Here is an 18,658-nt window from a genome sequence, read left to right on the forward strand (position 1 = left end):
TCCCCCATTTTTGGGGCCCCTGTTTTCTGGTCCGCCCCTTCCATGAAGCCGTGGTTCCCCCCCCCCCCACCTTATTTTATTTAGTATATTTATTTCAATTTTGTTTTCTCTGACTTCCCCCACACTTCAGCAAATTTACCCCATTGTTTTTCTATTTTTTTTTCCTCCCCCCGTTTTTTTGGGGGTTTTTTTTGCTGCTGTTGTTTGACGCTTCGTTCTTATTCTTTTCCTCTCCTGGGGGGCTGGCTGTGTTGCGCGTTCGAAGAGGAAAGCGACAGGTGATTAACCTATGTTCCTGCTCACACAGCGTGTCTGCCTTTCCTCCTTCCCTCTCCCCCGGTCCTTCTGGGGTGCACCAAGCACCTCTAAATCCCGCTCCGGTCAGTAAAAGAGCGAAGAAGCAGCAGCAGCGAAACCCCCCCCCCCCCAAAGCACTGGACAACTTTGCAGCTACCCCGGAGGATGCTGCTGAGTCCAAAAAACTTAAGTCCGGGCTCCAGAGAACCAAGATGCGGAAAGTGGAGGTCAAGCACCACGTGCCCCTCATCAGCCACGTGGGCTGCTACGTGCCAGAGTGTCACCCGATTCACAGCCCGCTTGAAGGCGTGGCCGTCACGATCACATCGCCGCCACCGCCGCAGGTTCCCGCAGCAACGACCACCGACAATGGGCTGAGACTCCTCACTGAGCAGGCGATGGCGGCAGCAGCAGCAGCGGTCCACGGCGCCGACAGGGTAATGTTGCTGCTCACTGGGTTACTGAAGAGTGACAGCCGGGTCCTCCCACATAATTCTGCAGCAGCAAATGACCCACATCCTTCGGCAGCAGCAGCAGGTGGCCCGATTCCACCCCATCAGTCCACGGCACCAGAACCAGCTCTGCGGGCACAGCGAGGGCAAAGCTGTGAGTGCGCTAATTTAAAATGTGGGCCAGGTTAATGTGCAGCTTCCCCAAGGACAAGTTATTTGCCCTGCGCAACTGCCACCTAATTTTAAACAGCGGCAGTAAGGTAGGGCAAGGGTCGCGAGGGATGGCACCAGATATGTTTGCGATCGTGAAGGCCATCTTTGAAAGCCTTGCCGGGCAAGGAAAGACCCTGGCTGGGCTGCACCCCCTGGGGCACCCATGCAGGTTCCACAAAGTGGGGTCAACAGCGAAAACGACTGGAGGGGCTTCCAGCCTGGCAGCAGCAGCACACAAGGTGAGGCAGACCCCAAGCCCCTTGCCGTGGCAGTGGGGGCATCGGAAACACAGACAGGGCTCTCAGGGCATGAGCCCTCAGCTGGATCCTGGGCTACAGCGACCACGCCAAGAAATGTCCCGGCTCTTAATGTGCCACATTTATATATGTATGATGGGCCCACTCACCGCACATTAAAAGCCAGGACATTTCACCACACATATTTCAGAAGCTGTAAAAGTTACAAATTTGTTGTAATGAGTATGATGACATCTTTGAATTTCTTAGGAGATGGGGAAAGAGCTGAGCCAAAATGCCCCAAGTCTTGCAAGCTGGCAGCTAAAGACAAACCTATCATAGCAAGGACCATAGCAAATTGGTCGGCTGCCTTTAAAATCCGTTCAAGCATAATTGGGGAAAAACATCTGGAGAAATGTTGGGCCCTGTTCAAATACCAAGATGTGATCTGTGGTACGTACCGCACATATGGTGGTATTGAACAGTTAACCCTAGCTTGGATTAGGATCAAAAGGATATCGACCTGTGGCTCTCCAAGATCACCCCTCGCAGGCCGGTGCAGGAGGTCATACCTGGTTTTTCACGCAACGTTTACCAGCCTGGCTCATGGAGTGAAACTCGCCACCTGGGTTTTTCAGGGAAGGCTGCCTTTTCCCCTGGACAGAGGTTTACTCAGCCCTCGCGATTCAGGCTGGGTGGGGGCACACAACCGAGACAACCTCTCTGTCAGTTGTATAACGCCGGCTACTGTAGAGATGCAGGGACATGCAAACACAGGCACACATGCACCTTGTGTGGGGAGGTCACCCACAAGCCAAGTGTACTGCAGGCAGCCAGAGGACAGAGCAGCTTGTAAAATTATGCCTATGGGTCGCCCTTTCATTAGAAGATTGTCACAGTCTACAGCAGGTATCCATTTTATTAGAATCACCCAGGGCCTAAAAGATGACCTGAGAGGCTGGCAGACCTTTTTGGGGGAGTATAATGGGAGGACCTTGTGGAGAGACCCCTTAGAGACCAATCAGGAATTGCAGCTTTACTCTGATGCGGCGGACGGCCTGGGATTTGGGGCCTACTTGGCAGGCAGATGGTGAGCAGAACCATGGCTTTCACATTGGGAGACTTTGGGCGTTCACTGGGATATCACCCCCCCCCAACCCTGCCACCTTGCCAACAGTGATGCAATACAATGTCCATAAGGATTGGAGGAGTAGCCCAGTGGTTAGAGCTGCAGGCTTTGAACCAGGGAGACCAGGGTTCAAATCCCACTGCTGCTCCTTATGACCTTGGGCAAGTCACTTTACCCTCTGTTGCTTCAGGTACAAACTTAGATTGTGAGCCCTCTGGGACAGAGAAATAACTACAGTAATCAGCTTTAAAGTGCTGAAAAGTGGAATATAAATAAATAAACATCCTCAAAAAGCTGAGGTTAGTCCAGAGTCCTTCATTTTGCTTAGGACCTAGCTCAGGAATGTGAAATCTCCCTCTCACGCAAGAAATGCACTCAATCATTCTTCAAGAATTCTTCAAAAAAGCATACCCAACCCCCACCCAGCCCCCAAGATTTCCTACCACACTAGAAACCAATATAATACAGTACGTCCCCTCACAGACCAATCAATTCCCATCCTACAAAGTTCAATGCAATATTATGCGAAAGTCAATGCAAGTTTTTTATAAAATCCAATACAAAATGCTACAAAGTTCAATGTAAAAACATTATAAAGCTCAATGTAAAAATGATACAATGTAAAATACAATGTAAATATGTAAAATATTACAAAGCTTAACCTAAAATGTTACAGTGCCTCGATGTAAAACAAGAAGTCTACATCAATAGACTCCTCTGTTACCCTGTAAACCGGTGTGATATGTCCGATGAACATCAGTATAGAAAAACAAACAAACAAATAAGAAGAGTGGCTCTTAAGGAAGCAGCTCAGCTAGGGCTATCCTTCATCTCTCTCTCTCTCATTTGATGTCTGAAGTGATATGAGCTTAGAAGATCATTTGAACAAAACATTTGTCCAATAAAATCCATGGGCATAATTATAGCATAACTTCTACCAGACTACTTTGATGTTACCCGAATGTTCTAAGCAATGTGTTGTCTGTGTAACAACTATTTTCTTCCCTTCTTTCTCCTTCCCCACTCATGGTCACCTGGGATCTTTCCATTCCCCCACTTACAGGGTCTGCTTCAAGGGCTCACTCCCTCCCTTGTTCCCTCTTTGCTCATGGGGTCTGCTTCATGGGATCTCTCCCTCTCATGGGGTCTCTCCCCCCACTCATGGGGTCTGCTTCTTGAGATGGTGTCTTTGCCCTTTGCAGAAATCTATTTTTGCTTCTTTCCCCATTGCTAAGTTTGAAATAGATGGTAGAAGCTGTTATCTCACCGATAAGCCAAGGAGAAAAACCATGGGCCACTCCTGGGTCGCTGAGACAGTCAGGTTAGTGCGGTGCTGGTTTCAAATGGTAAAGGCAGGAACTAGAAATACCACAATGCGCTAGGTCACGAGTTCAGAAACCAAGAACGGCCAGAAGTCCCTGCCCTTACACTGCTCTCGTGTCCTCGTTCCCAGCACGCACTGCATCAGCTGTCTGCCTGCTCACCGATACCTCTAAACATAGTCGCAGCTGCTGCTCCTCCCCGCAGATATCGGATCAGTGTTCCACAAATGTTTAAAAAAAAAAAAAGGGTGGTTAGTTTGGCGTTTTCACTAACAAATCTGTGAGTTTGCCTAACTTCGTTTAACCCTTGGTCCACAAAGCATCTCTGCTCCATGTGATGCATAAATAGTAAAGAATGAAGACCCGTGGCAGATGTCTTGGCCCGCAGGAGCATGGACCCCCCCATCCCTCTTGCTCTGACACACTTCCTTCTTATCAGCTCTCTGAAACCCTCCTCTCCCTGCCCCCCTTCCAGGATTTGTGTGTTACCAGAAAGAGGAGAGTGGGTTCTGAAAGGGACCCCCATAAGGGTCCTGGCGTAAGCGCAGAGATGGAGGGGCATCAGCAGCCCTTGCCTCCTGTCCTGGCACTGGGAAATGCTTCTAAATTGTTCTCTCTCCTTCCTCGTCCCCCCAAGGTTGCTCTCTCTCTCTCTTCCTTCATTCCTGTCACCGTAGATGTGTAAGGAGCCGAGAGCGGGGGCAGGGCTTCCTGGCTCAGCGTTCCACACTGAGACGTGCACTCCATTAGCTAATTGAGCACAGCGGGCAGGTAACCACCCTGCGGCTAACGGGGCCACTTAGTGCAGTGCCGGGATGTGCACTTAGCAGAGCCTGCCAGCACCTCAGTGGGGTCACTGACTAGGGCTGTTGTCTGCTCTGGGGGTTATATAATATATATATATAATACTGACAGCTGCTCGTGCTGTATAATATAAAGTTCCTAGGGAGCTGCGCTGTTAGTTGAAGCTGTGGAATCTTTACATTCAAGGACAAGATGCTTGCCAGTCCAGAATAGGGGGTTTCTGCACGTCTGCTGTCTGAAGTAAACCTGGACTCCTCTTTTGGGGAAGGGAAAGACAGAACGTCAGAGGGAAGCATCTCCTGTCTGCTGCTCACTGGCTATTTCTCTTCAATTGCAGGCCGACATACGATCGAGAGCATACATCCGGGAGAATTTCCCCCAACTCTGCTGACGGCTTTTCCATTGATGTTGGGATCTGCGGGGAAAATCAGCCTGTCCTGGGGGGGCAGACTTGCCCTGCTTCTGCCTCTCCTGCGCTATACCTGGTGCTGCTTGTGCTGTACCTGTTCACAAATGGAAAAACAGGGGGATGCTGCAGGTCAGGACTGAGATGCATTGACAGAGCTGTGCCAGTGGAAGATGAGGGGATACAATACAGCAGGCTTAAGGTGTATGGCCGTACATTATTGGATCTGCTAGTTCCGGCTTTTAACCACATTTGCTTCCCGTTTCACTTGTGCTGCTTTTCACATCTGAGATCTTTACCCCCTGCTTCCTACCTCTTAGGTGACCGGGTTTATTATAAACTTTCTCACCTCATCAGAGGCAGTGAGGATGTGATCATATGTACTCCTCCCAAGTCTTCCCAGAGTCATTAAAATGTATGAAGCTGGCCATTTTCCTGTATGCGGGGGCTGGGAACTGCTGAATTATTAATTGAAGGAGTCGGGAGGTGGCCTGGCTCTTAAGAGGTGAGACTACAGAGAAGAGTTATTTCAGGTTTCCAGGACGGGAGTGAGGTTCGTAGCTGTCAGACTGTCCGTGATCCCCTGCATTAGCATCTGAGCTGTGAACAAACTGTTCTGATGCCAGAGTCAACACCTTCCTTGCCTCCTGTTTCTACTGCACTTTCTTCCATTTTATTCTCTGCTGTCAGAAAACACTTCTGAATTCGGTCTTATATTATTTTTACATAGTTTTATAAACTTTGAAAATTAAAAGGTGAGTTTCCGACTACATTTTTTGGTAGGGTACGGGTAGGGGATTAGATCGTGCATAATCTCAGAGCTGGCACTGTGTCCACAGAAGGGCAATCTCTTCTAGGAGCTTGGAGAATAGTTGAAAACTGGCAGAAAAAAATGAATGAAACGTGCGTTTTCTTTCATTTCAGGATCTCTTTGTTGACGATCACATCACATCCGCCTGCAATTCATTTCGTCCTACCCTTCAGGCCTCCCAGAGCCCATTCACATACTATCCTAGGGAGTGTCCAGACTACCCTTTGCTGCAGTGTAGAATTGATGGTGTCTCGGAATTAATATGTCTCTTTCCCAGACATGGCGGGGTAAATGTTCATAGCCTTAGTTACCTATTACACACAAAAGCTGCATAAGTCAGCCACATCCGTGCAAGAGGATTCTCTGATGCCTGAAAACACTTTGAGAAATGGCACAGACTTGGCCACATAATAAAGAAGGCAATTTGAGGGTTTGAATTAGATATAAGCAGACACCTTCATTTAAAAATTCGAGCATATATGGTTAACGTGCCTTTCTTTACACCCCTGTGTTATTTTAGGTGCATATGTTTACATGCATCACGATCCACTCTTCACACTAGGTGTGGGCAAGTGCCCTGTGTTTGAAGCTTCATTGGTCAGGGCAGACTTAGCAATATTTGCATAGCGCTGAAGTAACCCCTAAACATTAACCCTTGCAGCATCTGTTGTCATCCGAGCTTGATTAACTTTCGTTTTTCCTTCTGCTGCCTGCCACTTGAGAGACACAAAGCAAATTGAGTTCTTGCGCTGAATTTGCCCATTAAAGTGAATGATGTACAGGACAGTGGAGAGTCTTGCTAAGGCCTTCTTCTAAAAGCCAGAGGCCCCAGTAGTGTGATTCCTTCTCTCAGACCCCCCCCCCCCCCCCTAGCATGGTCAGGGTTCTCCCTGGGTCTAAGCCTGGGAAAATGGGGCAAATTAAACAGGAGTGGTAATTCCCATCTTGCACGGAGTGCCTCTTGGAATAGGTGTACAGTTATGGGGTGGTGGGGGTTGTGTACGGTGTGTGGTATTTTCAAAATTCATTTGCAGCAGCTGACGAGGAGGGCTGTAGAGTGGGATGAAAGTGGCAGGAGAAGATTGCCCTGTGGAAGAGCCTCTGATAGAACATTCACACCTTCAGTCACTGATCATCTCCAGGGACGTTGCAAAAGATGTTCTGGAGAAAGGTTCATGTGCTCTGGTTCACATTCAGGATGGGGAAGGCCAGTACCACCAGGGAAGTGGGTGCAGTGGGAGGAAAGACCTGAGTGGGAAAGTAGTAAGAAAGAGGAGAGATTTTATGCAGTTGCCTTATCTTACACCCCTGGCAGGATTGCATGTGATGGTAGGTGGGTCAGAGATTCGGTCGCTGCCCAGTACTAATATAGGCAGAACATGAATCTTTACAGAATCAGTGTTGCATGCCTGGGATAGTCTGCATTTTAAATAATTTATATTAAACTTAATTTTTAAAGCAAATCTGCAGCCATAATGTTGGAATGTAAAAGAGCTAAAAAGCTCAGATCTTTTACACAACAGGTAAGTAAAAGGCTGTCATATGTAAGGGCTGCGTGCAAGATTTCAAGCTAAGCCAATCCTTTCATAATTTCCCCACGTTCCCAGCTCTTCTGTTTCACGATGGAAGCTTTGGCCACTCTTTGGAGCAGGACTTTATGAAGGGTGATGTATTGCTGAACGGCTGCTGGCTCGTGGGGGAGGGGGGAAGGAAGACGCCTTTCTGCTGTCCTGCATGTCTTTGCCCTTCATGAAGGTTACTTTTGCACATCTGGCTCACCTGAGCCTGCTGCTGCTGAAATTGTGATTGCTTTCCTACTGTCGTTGGAGTTGAAAAGCACAGACAGTGCCCCATGTCCTAGGTGCAGTTTCTAGCAAGCTTTTCTGTCTTTAAGTGGCGACCATGATCGCCTGTGATGCTGCGGCAAGAGCTATGATTCCTGCTGCAAAGTTGGTCTCCTACAGAATGGCAGGACACCAGGAGCCAGGTCGGTCCTGCACATCTGCACTTTTCTCCCTGCTCCGCTCAGAATCAGGAACAAGAGAAGGAGGATGAGAGCGACTGCACCTCAGGTCCTGACCTCTCTCTGCCACCTGCTGCCTAACTGCCCATTTGAACTGTGCCACATGAGGGTGACCTGCATAGTTCAAACTGTCATTCAGGCCCTGGTGGCACAGAAGGATACTGCTGATGCGCTCCTCCTTCCAGACTGATTGGGGCGGGAGTGGGGAGGGATGGTGAAGGGGGAACTGATGGGTGAAAGAGTGGGATGTGGTTTATGTGTGTAAAAAGGGGGTAAGGAGATCAGCAGGTGAGGGGGGATCAACAAGGCATGTGTAGAAGGGGAGTCGTCCTGTTCAGCCTATAGCTTAGTGCCACACTAGGCACAGATCAGAACCTGAGGTAGCAGTTAGGTCCATTAAATCAGCCAATGGAAGGACTCTCGGTGCCGTTGTATACTTTCCTCACTCCTACCTTTATGAGGATGGTTGTGCAGAGGTTGATGGCAGTGTGAGGCTCATAAAATTCTTGGCTAGTGACTTTGTATGTCCTTAGATAAGTCCATTGTATTTTTCTGAATGTGGGTTCTAATCCTGGCTCCTGAGGGACATCACGATAAAGGCATCAGTCTAAAATGAAAAATGAGATTCCCAGCAGCCTGGTGCCTTGAGGTGCATGGGAGGCAGTACGAGGCTATTCTCATGCGTTTCATTAAAGTAAGAGGATGGCAGGGTCCTTGGTCGTGTCCGTCCCCCCCTCCCTGTGGATAAGCAAGCAGTCTGTTGGCTAAATCCTTAAGTGGTTATTTGGGGTTTAGCTGCTCTGATGACTTTAGCCAGACTCTGGATGATTGCTTGTCATTGTATGTGGGGGGGGGGGGTGTCGTTCCCCCCCCCCCCTGTTCTTCTAGTTTTTTCTCTTACTGTGGGCAGCTCAATAAACAGTTTCTCCTCTTCATTTCTGGAAAAACACATAAGAATAGTACATATTATGTAGAGAGCTTGTATCACTATATAAAGCAACATAAAAAGTGATTTAAGTGGTTGAAACCAAGATTCCTTCCTGAAGGAGCTTACAGTTGGAATAGGAGCACAGGAAAGTTAAGTGACTTGCACATGGTAGGACAGAGCCTGGTTTGGACTTTAGGTTGCCACTGCTTCAGCTTTAGTACCCTAAACTGGAGCTTGTTCTGCTAGATACCCGGGGTTCATGCAGCTAAAATGATTTGATTATATTAACAAATTGAAGTAATGACCCCCTCCCAACCTTTGAGCATCCATATTCTGCTGGTATCTCTCCCCAAGAAGGGGAGGGGGGGGACCAGCCCTGGGCCCTGGTTTCTTGCTGTGAGTTGTGAGACTTAGCTTGAGCTGCTGCAGAGGAAACAGAAACAAGGCAGGTACCAGCAGGAGCCAGTGGGAATCCTTTAAGGACACCTTAATTAGGCCACATTAATGAGAATCCCTAAGAAGTAGATGTAACGTTTATAAGCAGTGAATTAATTTATAACATGGGGTGTAATTCCCATGGTAAAGAGAGCCTTGGCAGTGCCAGGCCCATCACACTGGCGTGCACAGGGGGGTAGATTTTCAAAGGGTTACGTGTAGCCGCGTGTATCTGTTAAAATCCGGCGTACTTTTGCTTGCGCCTGGTGCGGGAATAAAAGTACGCGCGTGCGTAGTTTTATAAAATCTGCCCCAGGGAGCAGCCTCCACGCGCAAGCAGCCAACGTGGAGAGGATGGGACGCAAGCTGCCTTTTACGGTCAATTTAACTAACTTTGACATCCTGCTCTGCAGAAGTCCTGAACCATGCGAAGAGCCAGCTAATGGGGAGTACAAGCTCATGCCCCGCTTTTTCCCCTCTTCTCTTGGTTTTTTATTGATTTCCAATCTTCCATCTCCTCTTTCTGAAATAAGACACAGCACAGCAGGCTTTAAATGAAATCTCTCCTCCTCTCAAAGAGAACGTAACGTATGTAGGCAGTGACGCGGTGCCAAAGCCAATCCGCTCTGGAAATAGAAACGGTGAATAAAGGAGACCCAAGCAGTGGAGCGAGGGGACAGACAGATCACTCAAGCTCCTCCTGCGTCGTAGGATTTCCTGATTTCACGGGCTGAACCTCTGTAACGGGGCAGTAACAGGGAGGACAGAACTCGGAAGGAAAGTTCTCTTTCAGGAAGCATGAAGAGCGAGAACCAAAAAAAAAAAAAAGTGTGTGTAATGTTTTTAAAGTAGGGACTCTGGACGCCCTGGGAAGAGGCTGATGTCTCTCAGTCAGTCCCTCTCTCTTTGTTCCTCTGTCTTTGTCTTGTTCTCTTTCTATCCCTGTCTCAGGCGTGATAACACTCCCTGACTGAAGAAGCCTGCTTCCAGAAGATAAACGAAAAAGATAATATGAGTCATGAGTGGGTGTGCAGAAAAGCTCCTTTGTCCCCTTATCTCCGTCCCTTGCCAAACAAGCTGGGTTGCTTCAGTTTTTGCGCAGTGCCAGATGCAGAACTCAAAAGCCATGACCTTCACCCAGCACCCTAAGCTCATTGCTCTCCGTCCTGTGCCTGGACAGTACTGGACAGTCCACATATAATTTGGTTTCTCAGCGATGGGCTAGGATAGGAATAGAGTCAGGGTTCAGAGATTGCAATAGGGAAGCTGCCCACAGGTGCTTGGAGGGGGCAGGAAGATTACATGCAAATTTGGGGGCTATCCTGCCTTCAGTGCACAAATCACCCATAAAGGCTCTGCACAGAGCTGAAGCAAAAGGTGCTGCAAAGCAGAATTGAGGAGCCTTGCCAGAGCTGTCTGGGTGGGGGCATCAGTACTTATATGGCAAGGAGTACTTCAAGGTAGGCGAGGTGCATTAGCAGAGCTGGGTGTGAGTGGTGGTCTGGATCTCAGTGTTAGAATAGTAGGCAGTACTGCAGGGCAAGAGCAGTATGCACTGGGTGGGGATTCTCAGTACTGGAACTGCAGTCAGATGTGAAGTGCACTGGCAGAGATCTGTGTGCGAGCAGTGGTGGGGGCACTGGCAGAGTGATGTATGTAGGTCTTAGTACTGGAATAGGGGGAGGGAGTGCTACAGCGCAGGAGTGAGGTGCTTTGTATCAGAGCTGTTGAGGTGGGGGAATCTCGGTGCTGCAATAGCAGGGGATGTTCTAAAGATTTTAGAAAGCATTTTAAAATGTTTTCAAGATGTCATTCCTGCACAACTACAGAATGAATAGTATTTGTTAGATTTTTGTTTTTTTTATATCGGTGTTAAGTGAATACTGTACATCAGTTTGAGCTGAGCTGAAGGAAGCAGTCTCTAAAACCAAATAAATGTAAGTAATTAAAACCAAAAGCAGACTGAGCAACTGCAGAAGGACCTTAACAGTCTGGGGAGCTGGGCATCTAAATGGCAGATGAAGTTCAAAGTGGACAAGTATAAAGTGATGCACATAGTGGGAAATAATCCCAATTACAAGGTTCATCATTAAGAGTTGCCACCCAGAAAAAGAATTTTGAGGTCATTATGTTGAAATCCTCAGCTTGATTTGTGGCAATTGTAAAAAAAAACAAAAAACCCCAAATAGTATTAGGAATGATCTGAAAAGGAATGGAGAATAAAATGAAGAATATCATAATGCCTCTGTATCAATCCATGTGTGACTGCACTTTGAGTAGTATTGCCTGTGCTCATGGTCATTCCATCTCAGAAAAGATATAGTGAAGCTAAAAAAGATATAGAGAAGGGGAACAAAAATGATAAAGGGGAGGGAACAGCTGCCTTATGAAGAAAGGCTAAACAGGTTAGGGTTCTTCAACTCGGAGACAAAACCATGGAGGGGGATATCAGAGGTTTATACAATCAGGAATGGGTAGAACAGATAAATGGGGAATACTTATTTACTGTTTCAGATATCAAAAGAACTAGGGGTGCACACCATAAAACTAACTGGTAGCAGATTTTTAACAAATTGGAGACATTTATTTACTCTAGAGATAGTCAAGATGTGGAATTTATCTGAGAATATGGTCAAGCTGAGTTTAAAAGGAGTTTGGAAAAGTCCATAAAGAATTATTAGCCAGGTATACTTGGGAAATTCAAGCAACGATGAATATAATTTGTTCCTTGGGATCTGTCCGGCTCTTCCCAGCGATCTGGCATGGTCACTGTTGGGGACAGGATATTGGGCTTTATGAACCTTTGTTCTGACCCAGCATGACACTTCTTATGTTCTTATGACCACAGTTTCCTTCTGAGCCACGTCCGAGGGCATCTTGTATCTGGTGAGTATGTATGGCTGCTATGTAATGTCTAAAGCTGGCACTGTACCCAGGAAAAAGGAGTGGGAAGAAGACAGTAGGTCAACATTAACTTAGTTAAGCTGAATTTTAAACTTCTTGATGTACAAATGTATAACTCAAAATCTCATACTGTTGAAACTAATGTAATTCCAAAACAAATTCTGAATCCCTAAAATTCAGTAAAAGTAACTTCTTTTTTTTTTTTTTAAATAATCTTGAGTGATAAAATTCCGGAATAGTCCAGTGTTGGAGCTAAAAGGGATGTTTCCATGCAGATCCCAAAAACACAGGAGCATGTGAAGAGCATAGTGAACAATTGTTGATTGGGACACTTAGTTAATGAAGAAGATGAGCAAGCAGCTTTATTCATACGGTACAGCTGGGTGAATATCAGTTATATACATATTTGTTGACTTGTGGTGTGCCTCGGGATCTTTGTTTTCTCCTGTTATATTTAATATTTATTTGCCAGCCATCTGTAAAGTCATTCAGAATTTTGAACTCCATTTCATTTATGCTGATGAAATCCAGGCATATATTCTTTTAAACAAAAACAATGTTTCAAAAGATATAAAATATGTTCACCCCATATCTAGCTGCAATCTCTAGCTGGCTGGAAGCTTATGAGTTAAAATTAAATTGTGAAAAATCAGAATTTTTTCTAGCAGCCAGAAATTGCGATTTTTTTTCTAGATCCCCCATGTGCTTTTTCAAAGATTAGGGGTCAAGTTTGACCTCACAAATTAAATCAGTATGTCAGGCTGCTTTTGGAAAATTGTGTTTATTATCACAGCTGAAACCTGATTTGGCAGCTGTGATGCAGGCATTGGTTATTTAGAAGCTGGGTTATTGCAATGTGGTATATGCCAGCCTTCAATAGAAATCTTTGCAAAAATTGTGACACCTTCAGAACTCAGCTGCAAGGGTCTTAATAAATACTAAAGCCAAGGTCCACATTTCCCCAGTTTTAAAAAAAAACTGCATTCAGGATACAATTTACAATTTTGGTACTCATTCTTAACCATATTCATGGATTGGGTCCTTTTCCCTTATTTAGCAGACAAGTTCCATCGTGTTAAACAATTTTGCCAGTTGAGATCTTCTGGGGAAACATTATTAGGTATTCCTCTATTGTCAGAAGCTAAATTAATGGGGCAGGAAAATGAGCCATTTCTATCATTGATCCTTGTTGACAAAATGTAATACCAAAAGAGATCCATTGTTTCCAAAAGGTAATGGATTTTATAAAAGGAGTCAAGACATGGCTTTTTAAGAAGAGTTCTGGGGTGTGATTAGGGTCCTGTTGTTTTGCTTTTATGTAATCGGCATTTGTTCTGGATTGCAAATGAAATAATAGTTGAAAATTGTTTGACATTGTATGTTGATGCTTAAAATTTTCATGGATATCACCTTGTGAACAAACATTTTTGTCACTAGTGTGATTATAAATATTGAAATAAACAAATGGCACCATGTGGGACATGGAATGCATGAGAGACAGGAGAGGGAAGATATGGAGGAGACAATATGTGCACCTGTGTTGACATTTGAAAAACGTGGCATCATGGACCATAGTGACTTTTTATTTGCACCAGAGTTTCTCTCTGTCAGCAGGGCGCAATGCTCCCCAGACTTTGCCTATGGCCTAGGTGCAGTGCTGTGAAATCTGACAGCACGTGGAAGGTTATGAATGTTCCATATAAAATATGGTCACCCCATATCTAAAAGATATAATTGCGATGGAGAAGGTACAGAGAAGGGCAACCAAAATGATAAAGGGGATGGAACAGCTTCCCTATGAGGAAAGGCTGAAGAGGTTAGGGCTGTTCAGCTTGGAGAAGAGACGGCTGAGGGGGGATATGATAGAGGTGTTTAAAATCATGAGAGGTCTTGAACGAGAAGATGTGACTCGGTTATTTACACTTTCAAATAATAGAAAGACTAGGAGGCACTCCATGAAGTTAGCAAGTAGCACATTTAAGACTAATCGGAGAAAATTCTTTTTCACTCAACGCACAATAAAGCTCTGGAATTTGTTGCCAGAGGATGTGGTTAGTGCAGTTACTGTAGATGGGTTCAAAAAAGGTTTGGATAAGTTCTTGGAGGAGAAGTCCATTAATGGCTATTAATCAATTTTACTTAGGGAATAGCCACTGCTATTAATTGCATCAGTAGCATGGGATCTTCTTGGTGTTTGGGTAATTGCCAGGTTCTTATGGCCTGGTTTGGCCTCTGTTGGAAACAGGATGCTGGGCTTGATGGATCCTTGGTCTGACCCAGCATGGCAATTTCTTATGTTCTTATGTTCAGATAAGTGGATATTAAAAGAAGAGTCTTGATGAGAGAACTCCTCCCCCAGCTCCTGCAGGAAAAAGCCAGAGGCTCAGCAACTGTTTCTCAGGTCATGATGGACCCCCATCTTCTCCAACTCCAGGTTTGGCCTGCAGGAGATCATTGCTAGTTGCTTAACTTCCCCCACCGTCAGCGAGCCAAGTTTACCGTCGTGCTGCAGCCTTGTTCATAAACAGTTACTTGCGCCTGTTGCACTATAATACAAATAGGAGGTAATTTTTTAAGCCATTTTATGTTCCTAAAACCTGGTTGAGTATGTGTAAAAATACATCCGTACCCCAGTTTCACGGTTACTTTTACTTGCACTGAGGACTAGAGAGGAGTTGTAAGGGTGGAGTTGGAACTTCTGTGCATAATTTTAAAATTTTAAAATGTAAGCGTGTACCTATACATGCACAAGTTATATTCTCCAAAGAGAAGATGTAACTCTAGGTGAGGAAACGTGGGTGCATGTACTTGGCCAACTACCAGAGGATTTTCAACACTTTTGAAAATCCTTGATCAAGTCTGCATGTGCAATGTACCTATAGACTTCACCACTCTTCAGGTTGTTTGAATATTAATACCCTCCCCATGTATGAACATAGCCCTAAAGAGATAATTTAAAATAAAAAGAGAAGCCCAGCTTTTATTCAATAAAATCTAACACTGAAAATCAAAACATATCTTTGGCCAACCAGTAGAGGAGTAGCAGAACCAAAGCCCAGACCTGCTGAGTGTGGAAGATAGGAAGGTGTACGCCTGGTTGAATGAATGAGGTTTAATTGCCAGTCCTTTTCCCTGAAAAGTGGAATATGGCATTGCCATCTCCCTGCCTAACTTCATGGGCCCCTCACTGCCCTCCAGCAGCCCTCAGCTTGCGTTCTAGGTAATTAATCCTTTGGAGAATTTGGAGACACTGTGGTGATGTCTGAGAAGTTCCAGAGCACAGGAATGGCAGCTGTGTGCAGCCAGTGTGCCTCATTAGCGAGAGGAGAGAGAGAGAGAGCTGGGGGCTGCAGGCTGAACCTGTTAAAGCCTGGAGTGCCAGAAGGCTTCTCTTTCTTGTGGGGTGAAACGATGTGAGGAGGGCAGAAGGGGAAAGAAGCATGGAGGGGCTTGGGTTGGTTTCAAAACTCCTTCCATCTGCATTGTCTTCAGCTAAAATAAAGAAATAATTTCAGGCGATGTGTTCTGAGCACCCTCGTTTATTCTTCCCAATTCGTGGGGGGACCAGGTTTGCAAAACGTCAAGAGGAACCCTTAGTTACCTACATAAATTGAAACCTATTTGAATTATTATTATCATTGGATTGAAAAAGATTAAAAAGCCCGTTTCACATGTTCACATGGATCCTTCAGAATGAACAAAAATAGGGGACAAGTAAGAGGCAAAAAATATTTCAACTGCTAGGTGTCTCTGTATTTTTGCTCCAAAAGCATATCCTGGTTAAATAGGCTTTAACTTTCCAGAGTAAGAGTCAGTTTTGATTTCAGATGGAAGCAGGTGCAAAAAAGATGGAAATAACTTTCACATCCGTTTGCTGCTGCACAGTTTGGAAGTGGCACATTTTGTGAGCAAGGATTTAGTTTCCTGTAATTTCAGAAAAAGAAAAAAAATCCACAGGAAAAAAAATGTGCAAACAAAAATGTGTATAAAAGTGTTGAGTAATGGGAGAAATCAGAGAATCATGATTGAGTCACTTTTCTCACAGGGGAATCTTTTAGATACTTTGCGCTGGTGATTCCATGAGATTTTTCAAACTTGTACAGGTTAAATATAATCTCCTACTCCAAGAGGCAGCAAAACAATTGAATAGCTGGAGACACTTGAAAATGTTTATGCTCCCTAAATGATTGTATGTGCTATTAAATCTGTCATTGATTATAACCAAAGGAGAAGTGTAAAGATAGAACAGACTGGTCTCTCAATTTGTAGGAAGGCTAGGAAAGCCAGAATGAAGTGGATGAACCTCCAACGCTGAGGGGCCGATGTCATAAAGTGCATCCAGCTTAACAAGCGGTTGAACATGAATCCATAAACCCCAATGCAATAAGGGGATCAGCACGTCCAAAACACATGTCCAGGAGTCAAGATGTCCGCTTGCTAGCCACGCGGCTCGGAGCTCCCGCTTTGTTTCCACTTTGAACTGATTTTGCTTTGCGAATTATGCCTCCTAAGTGAAAAGGAAAAGTAAGGGTCTTCCCCTCAGCACCCTCTCTTCCAGCGGGACAGAGAACCATCACCGAGCGCACTCAACTTTATCCGATGCAGGAGAGGCCAGTCCTCGTTGACGAGAGCAGTATGGAGGCCTCCATCTCGCCTGGGGAGCTTTCACTGAGCCCTCCCACACTAAGATCTCCGCAAGCGATCTCATCAACTCTACCATCGGAAACTGCAATGGAACCCGCGAGATTGCAGAGCTCGTTGGGAACCTTGGAGGGAGCAGCAGTGAGTACGGAGTTGAGAGGCGAGACATCAAGGCAAGGAGACAACACAGCTTCGAGTTTGCAACTTAAAGATATCCAGAAAGTACAAGCTACTACAGTACAAGATTGCATTGTTCTAAATAGAAAAACTGAGTTTCTGGAAAACCGTGTCAGACGATTAAACCTAAGACTGTTAAATTTCCCTAAGGTAATGGGAGAGCAACCTAGGGTGACTCTGCGTAGATACCTGATCGAGGTATTACATATTTCTTCTGAGGATATTCCTGCCTTTAACAAGGTATATTTTTTACCTTTTTCTCAATCAAGGGAAGATAGAAACTACAACCAGCTTGATATGGGGAATTTAACAGATTTTTTTGAATCATCGACCACAGATATCATGGAAAGAGCCACTTTGTTAATTTCTTTTATCTATGAAAATGATATGGGTCTAATCATGAGAAATTATTTCCAGAACATGGGCACCCAATTTATGGGCCAATTCGTAGAGATCTTTCCAGATCTGGTGAAAGCTACGCAAGAGAGAAGGAGGGGGTTTCTAGCCTTACGGCAAGAAACAAGATTGTTGGGTGCAAATTATCAGCTGAGGTACCCATGTAGATGCGTTGTGAAATTTAATAATAATACATATATTTTTCTGATCCCCAAACATCTCAAAATGTGGCTTAACTTCCAGAATAGGTTGATGAATGTATCATCACCTATAGTTAGTCCAATAACTTAGTATTTAAATAAAGGATCAAGTAATGCAAGCTATTGGCATTTTCCTTAGTATTTTCTGGATTGTAAAATTGGCTTCCTTGTTATTTCTCTTCTGCCCCCCTAAACATATTAGTGGACTGTAATAAAATTGGTTTCTGTTTAAATATTATGTGAAACCATCTGATGATCGATTATAATTGTTTTCTGATTTATTTCTGTGCAAAGATGATAAATGCTTTGTAATTATTTTGAAAATCTAATAAAAAGAAAATTAAAAAAAACACATGTCCAAACAAAGGCATAGCTAATAGCGCTCATTACATGTAAATGCCATGTAGATGAGGCAATTAGCTTTTATCCTGCAAGCAGGCATAAAGTCTGGCCGAGTCTACTTAAAAACAAAAAATACTACTTTTCTGTGGTTCCTCCCACCTAGTATCAGCATTATATAAGTAGGAGGAACCACAGAAAGCAACTTCCTGAAAAAATAAAAAGGCTTGATGAAAAAAAAAAATTCTGGTCGTATAATAAACATGCACATAATACACGCTCCAGGCCATGTATATGGTGTCAGTAAATTCGCTGCCGCGGGATAAATTGAACGTTCCTAAATTGAGCGTCCTTTTTGGTAACCCGCATGTTAGGGAATGTCAGTTTATTGGACCCTTGGGCCAACCTGCAGGAGACTGGGAAAGGTATTCAAAAGTTTCTAGTATACCACAGGCTGGGAGGCAGATGTTCAGGCTGGACGTAGAGGTGCTCTTCATCCTGGAAGCTGGTGCTCCCCTGGGAGGAGCCCGTAGGAGCCCAACCACTGGGACTTAGGTGGCTTCACCCTTGAAAGCCGAAGCCCCCCCGGGAGGAGCCCATAGGGGCCTGGCCACTGGGACTTAGGCGGTTGTGGATCAGGACTGGGAACTGGATCCAGACTAGGACAGTAGGGTCAGTACTGTAACGGAGCTCGGGTTTTGGAACCAGGCAGGAACTGTAGCAAGACTCGGGTACTGGGTCCAGGCAGGAACTGTAGCAAGACTCGGGTACTGGAACCAGGCAGGAACTGTAGCAGGTAAACAGGAACCAGGCAGGTACTGTAGCAGGCAAGCAGGAACCAAGCAGGTACTGCAGCTGGCAAGCCGGAACCAAACAGGTATTGTAGCAGGTAAGCAGGAACGGAGCGAGTTCCAAAGGCAGCTCACTCCGGGGCACGGAGCAACA

At 45.3% G+C, this 18,658-nt stretch overlaps 2 protein-coding genes across 5 annotated transcripts in view; both read left to right on the forward strand.

The window, feature by feature from the left end:
* Positions 1 to 5,599, forward strand: part of ENDOV (endonuclease V) — a 55,156-nt gene extending 49,557 nt beyond the window's left edge. For 2 of the 4 annotated variants that reach the window (XM_029599195.1, XM_029599194.1), the window contains 2 exons: positions 3,563 to 3,648; positions 4,791 to 5,599. In XM_029599195.1, the coding sequence (XP_029455055.1) occupies positions 3,563 to 3,648; positions 4,791 to 5,271 (567 nt within the window). In that variant the 3' untranslated portion in view covers positions 5,272 to 5,599. The remainder of the gene's footprint in view (positions 1 to 3,562; positions 3,649 to 4,790) is intronic. The other 2 variants (XM_029599196.1, XM_029599197.1) reach the window with 2 other exon arrangements.
* Positions 5,600 to 7,948: 2,349 nt separating this feature from the next.
* LOC115090289 lies at positions 7,949 to 17,685 on the forward strand. The gene is made up of 2 exons (XM_029599198.1): positions 7,949 to 12,333; positions 14,271 to 17,685. Exon 2 carries the CDS (start codon positions 16,560 to 16,562, stop codon positions 17,463 to 17,465), a length of 906 nt encoding a protein of 301 aa, XP_029455058.1. The 5' UTR covers positions 7,949 to 12,333; positions 14,271 to 16,559; the 3' UTR covers positions 17,466 to 17,685.
* The last annotated feature ends 973 nt before the right edge of the window (positions 17,686 to 18,658 follow it).

Source organism: Rhinatrema bivittatum, chromosome 4 (genome assembly GCF_901001135.1).
Source record: "Rhinatrema bivittatum chromosome 4, aRhiBiv1.1, whole genome shotgun sequence".
NCBI lineage: Eukaryota > Metazoa > Chordata > Amphibia > Gymnophiona > Rhinatrematidae > Rhinatrema > Rhinatrema bivittatum.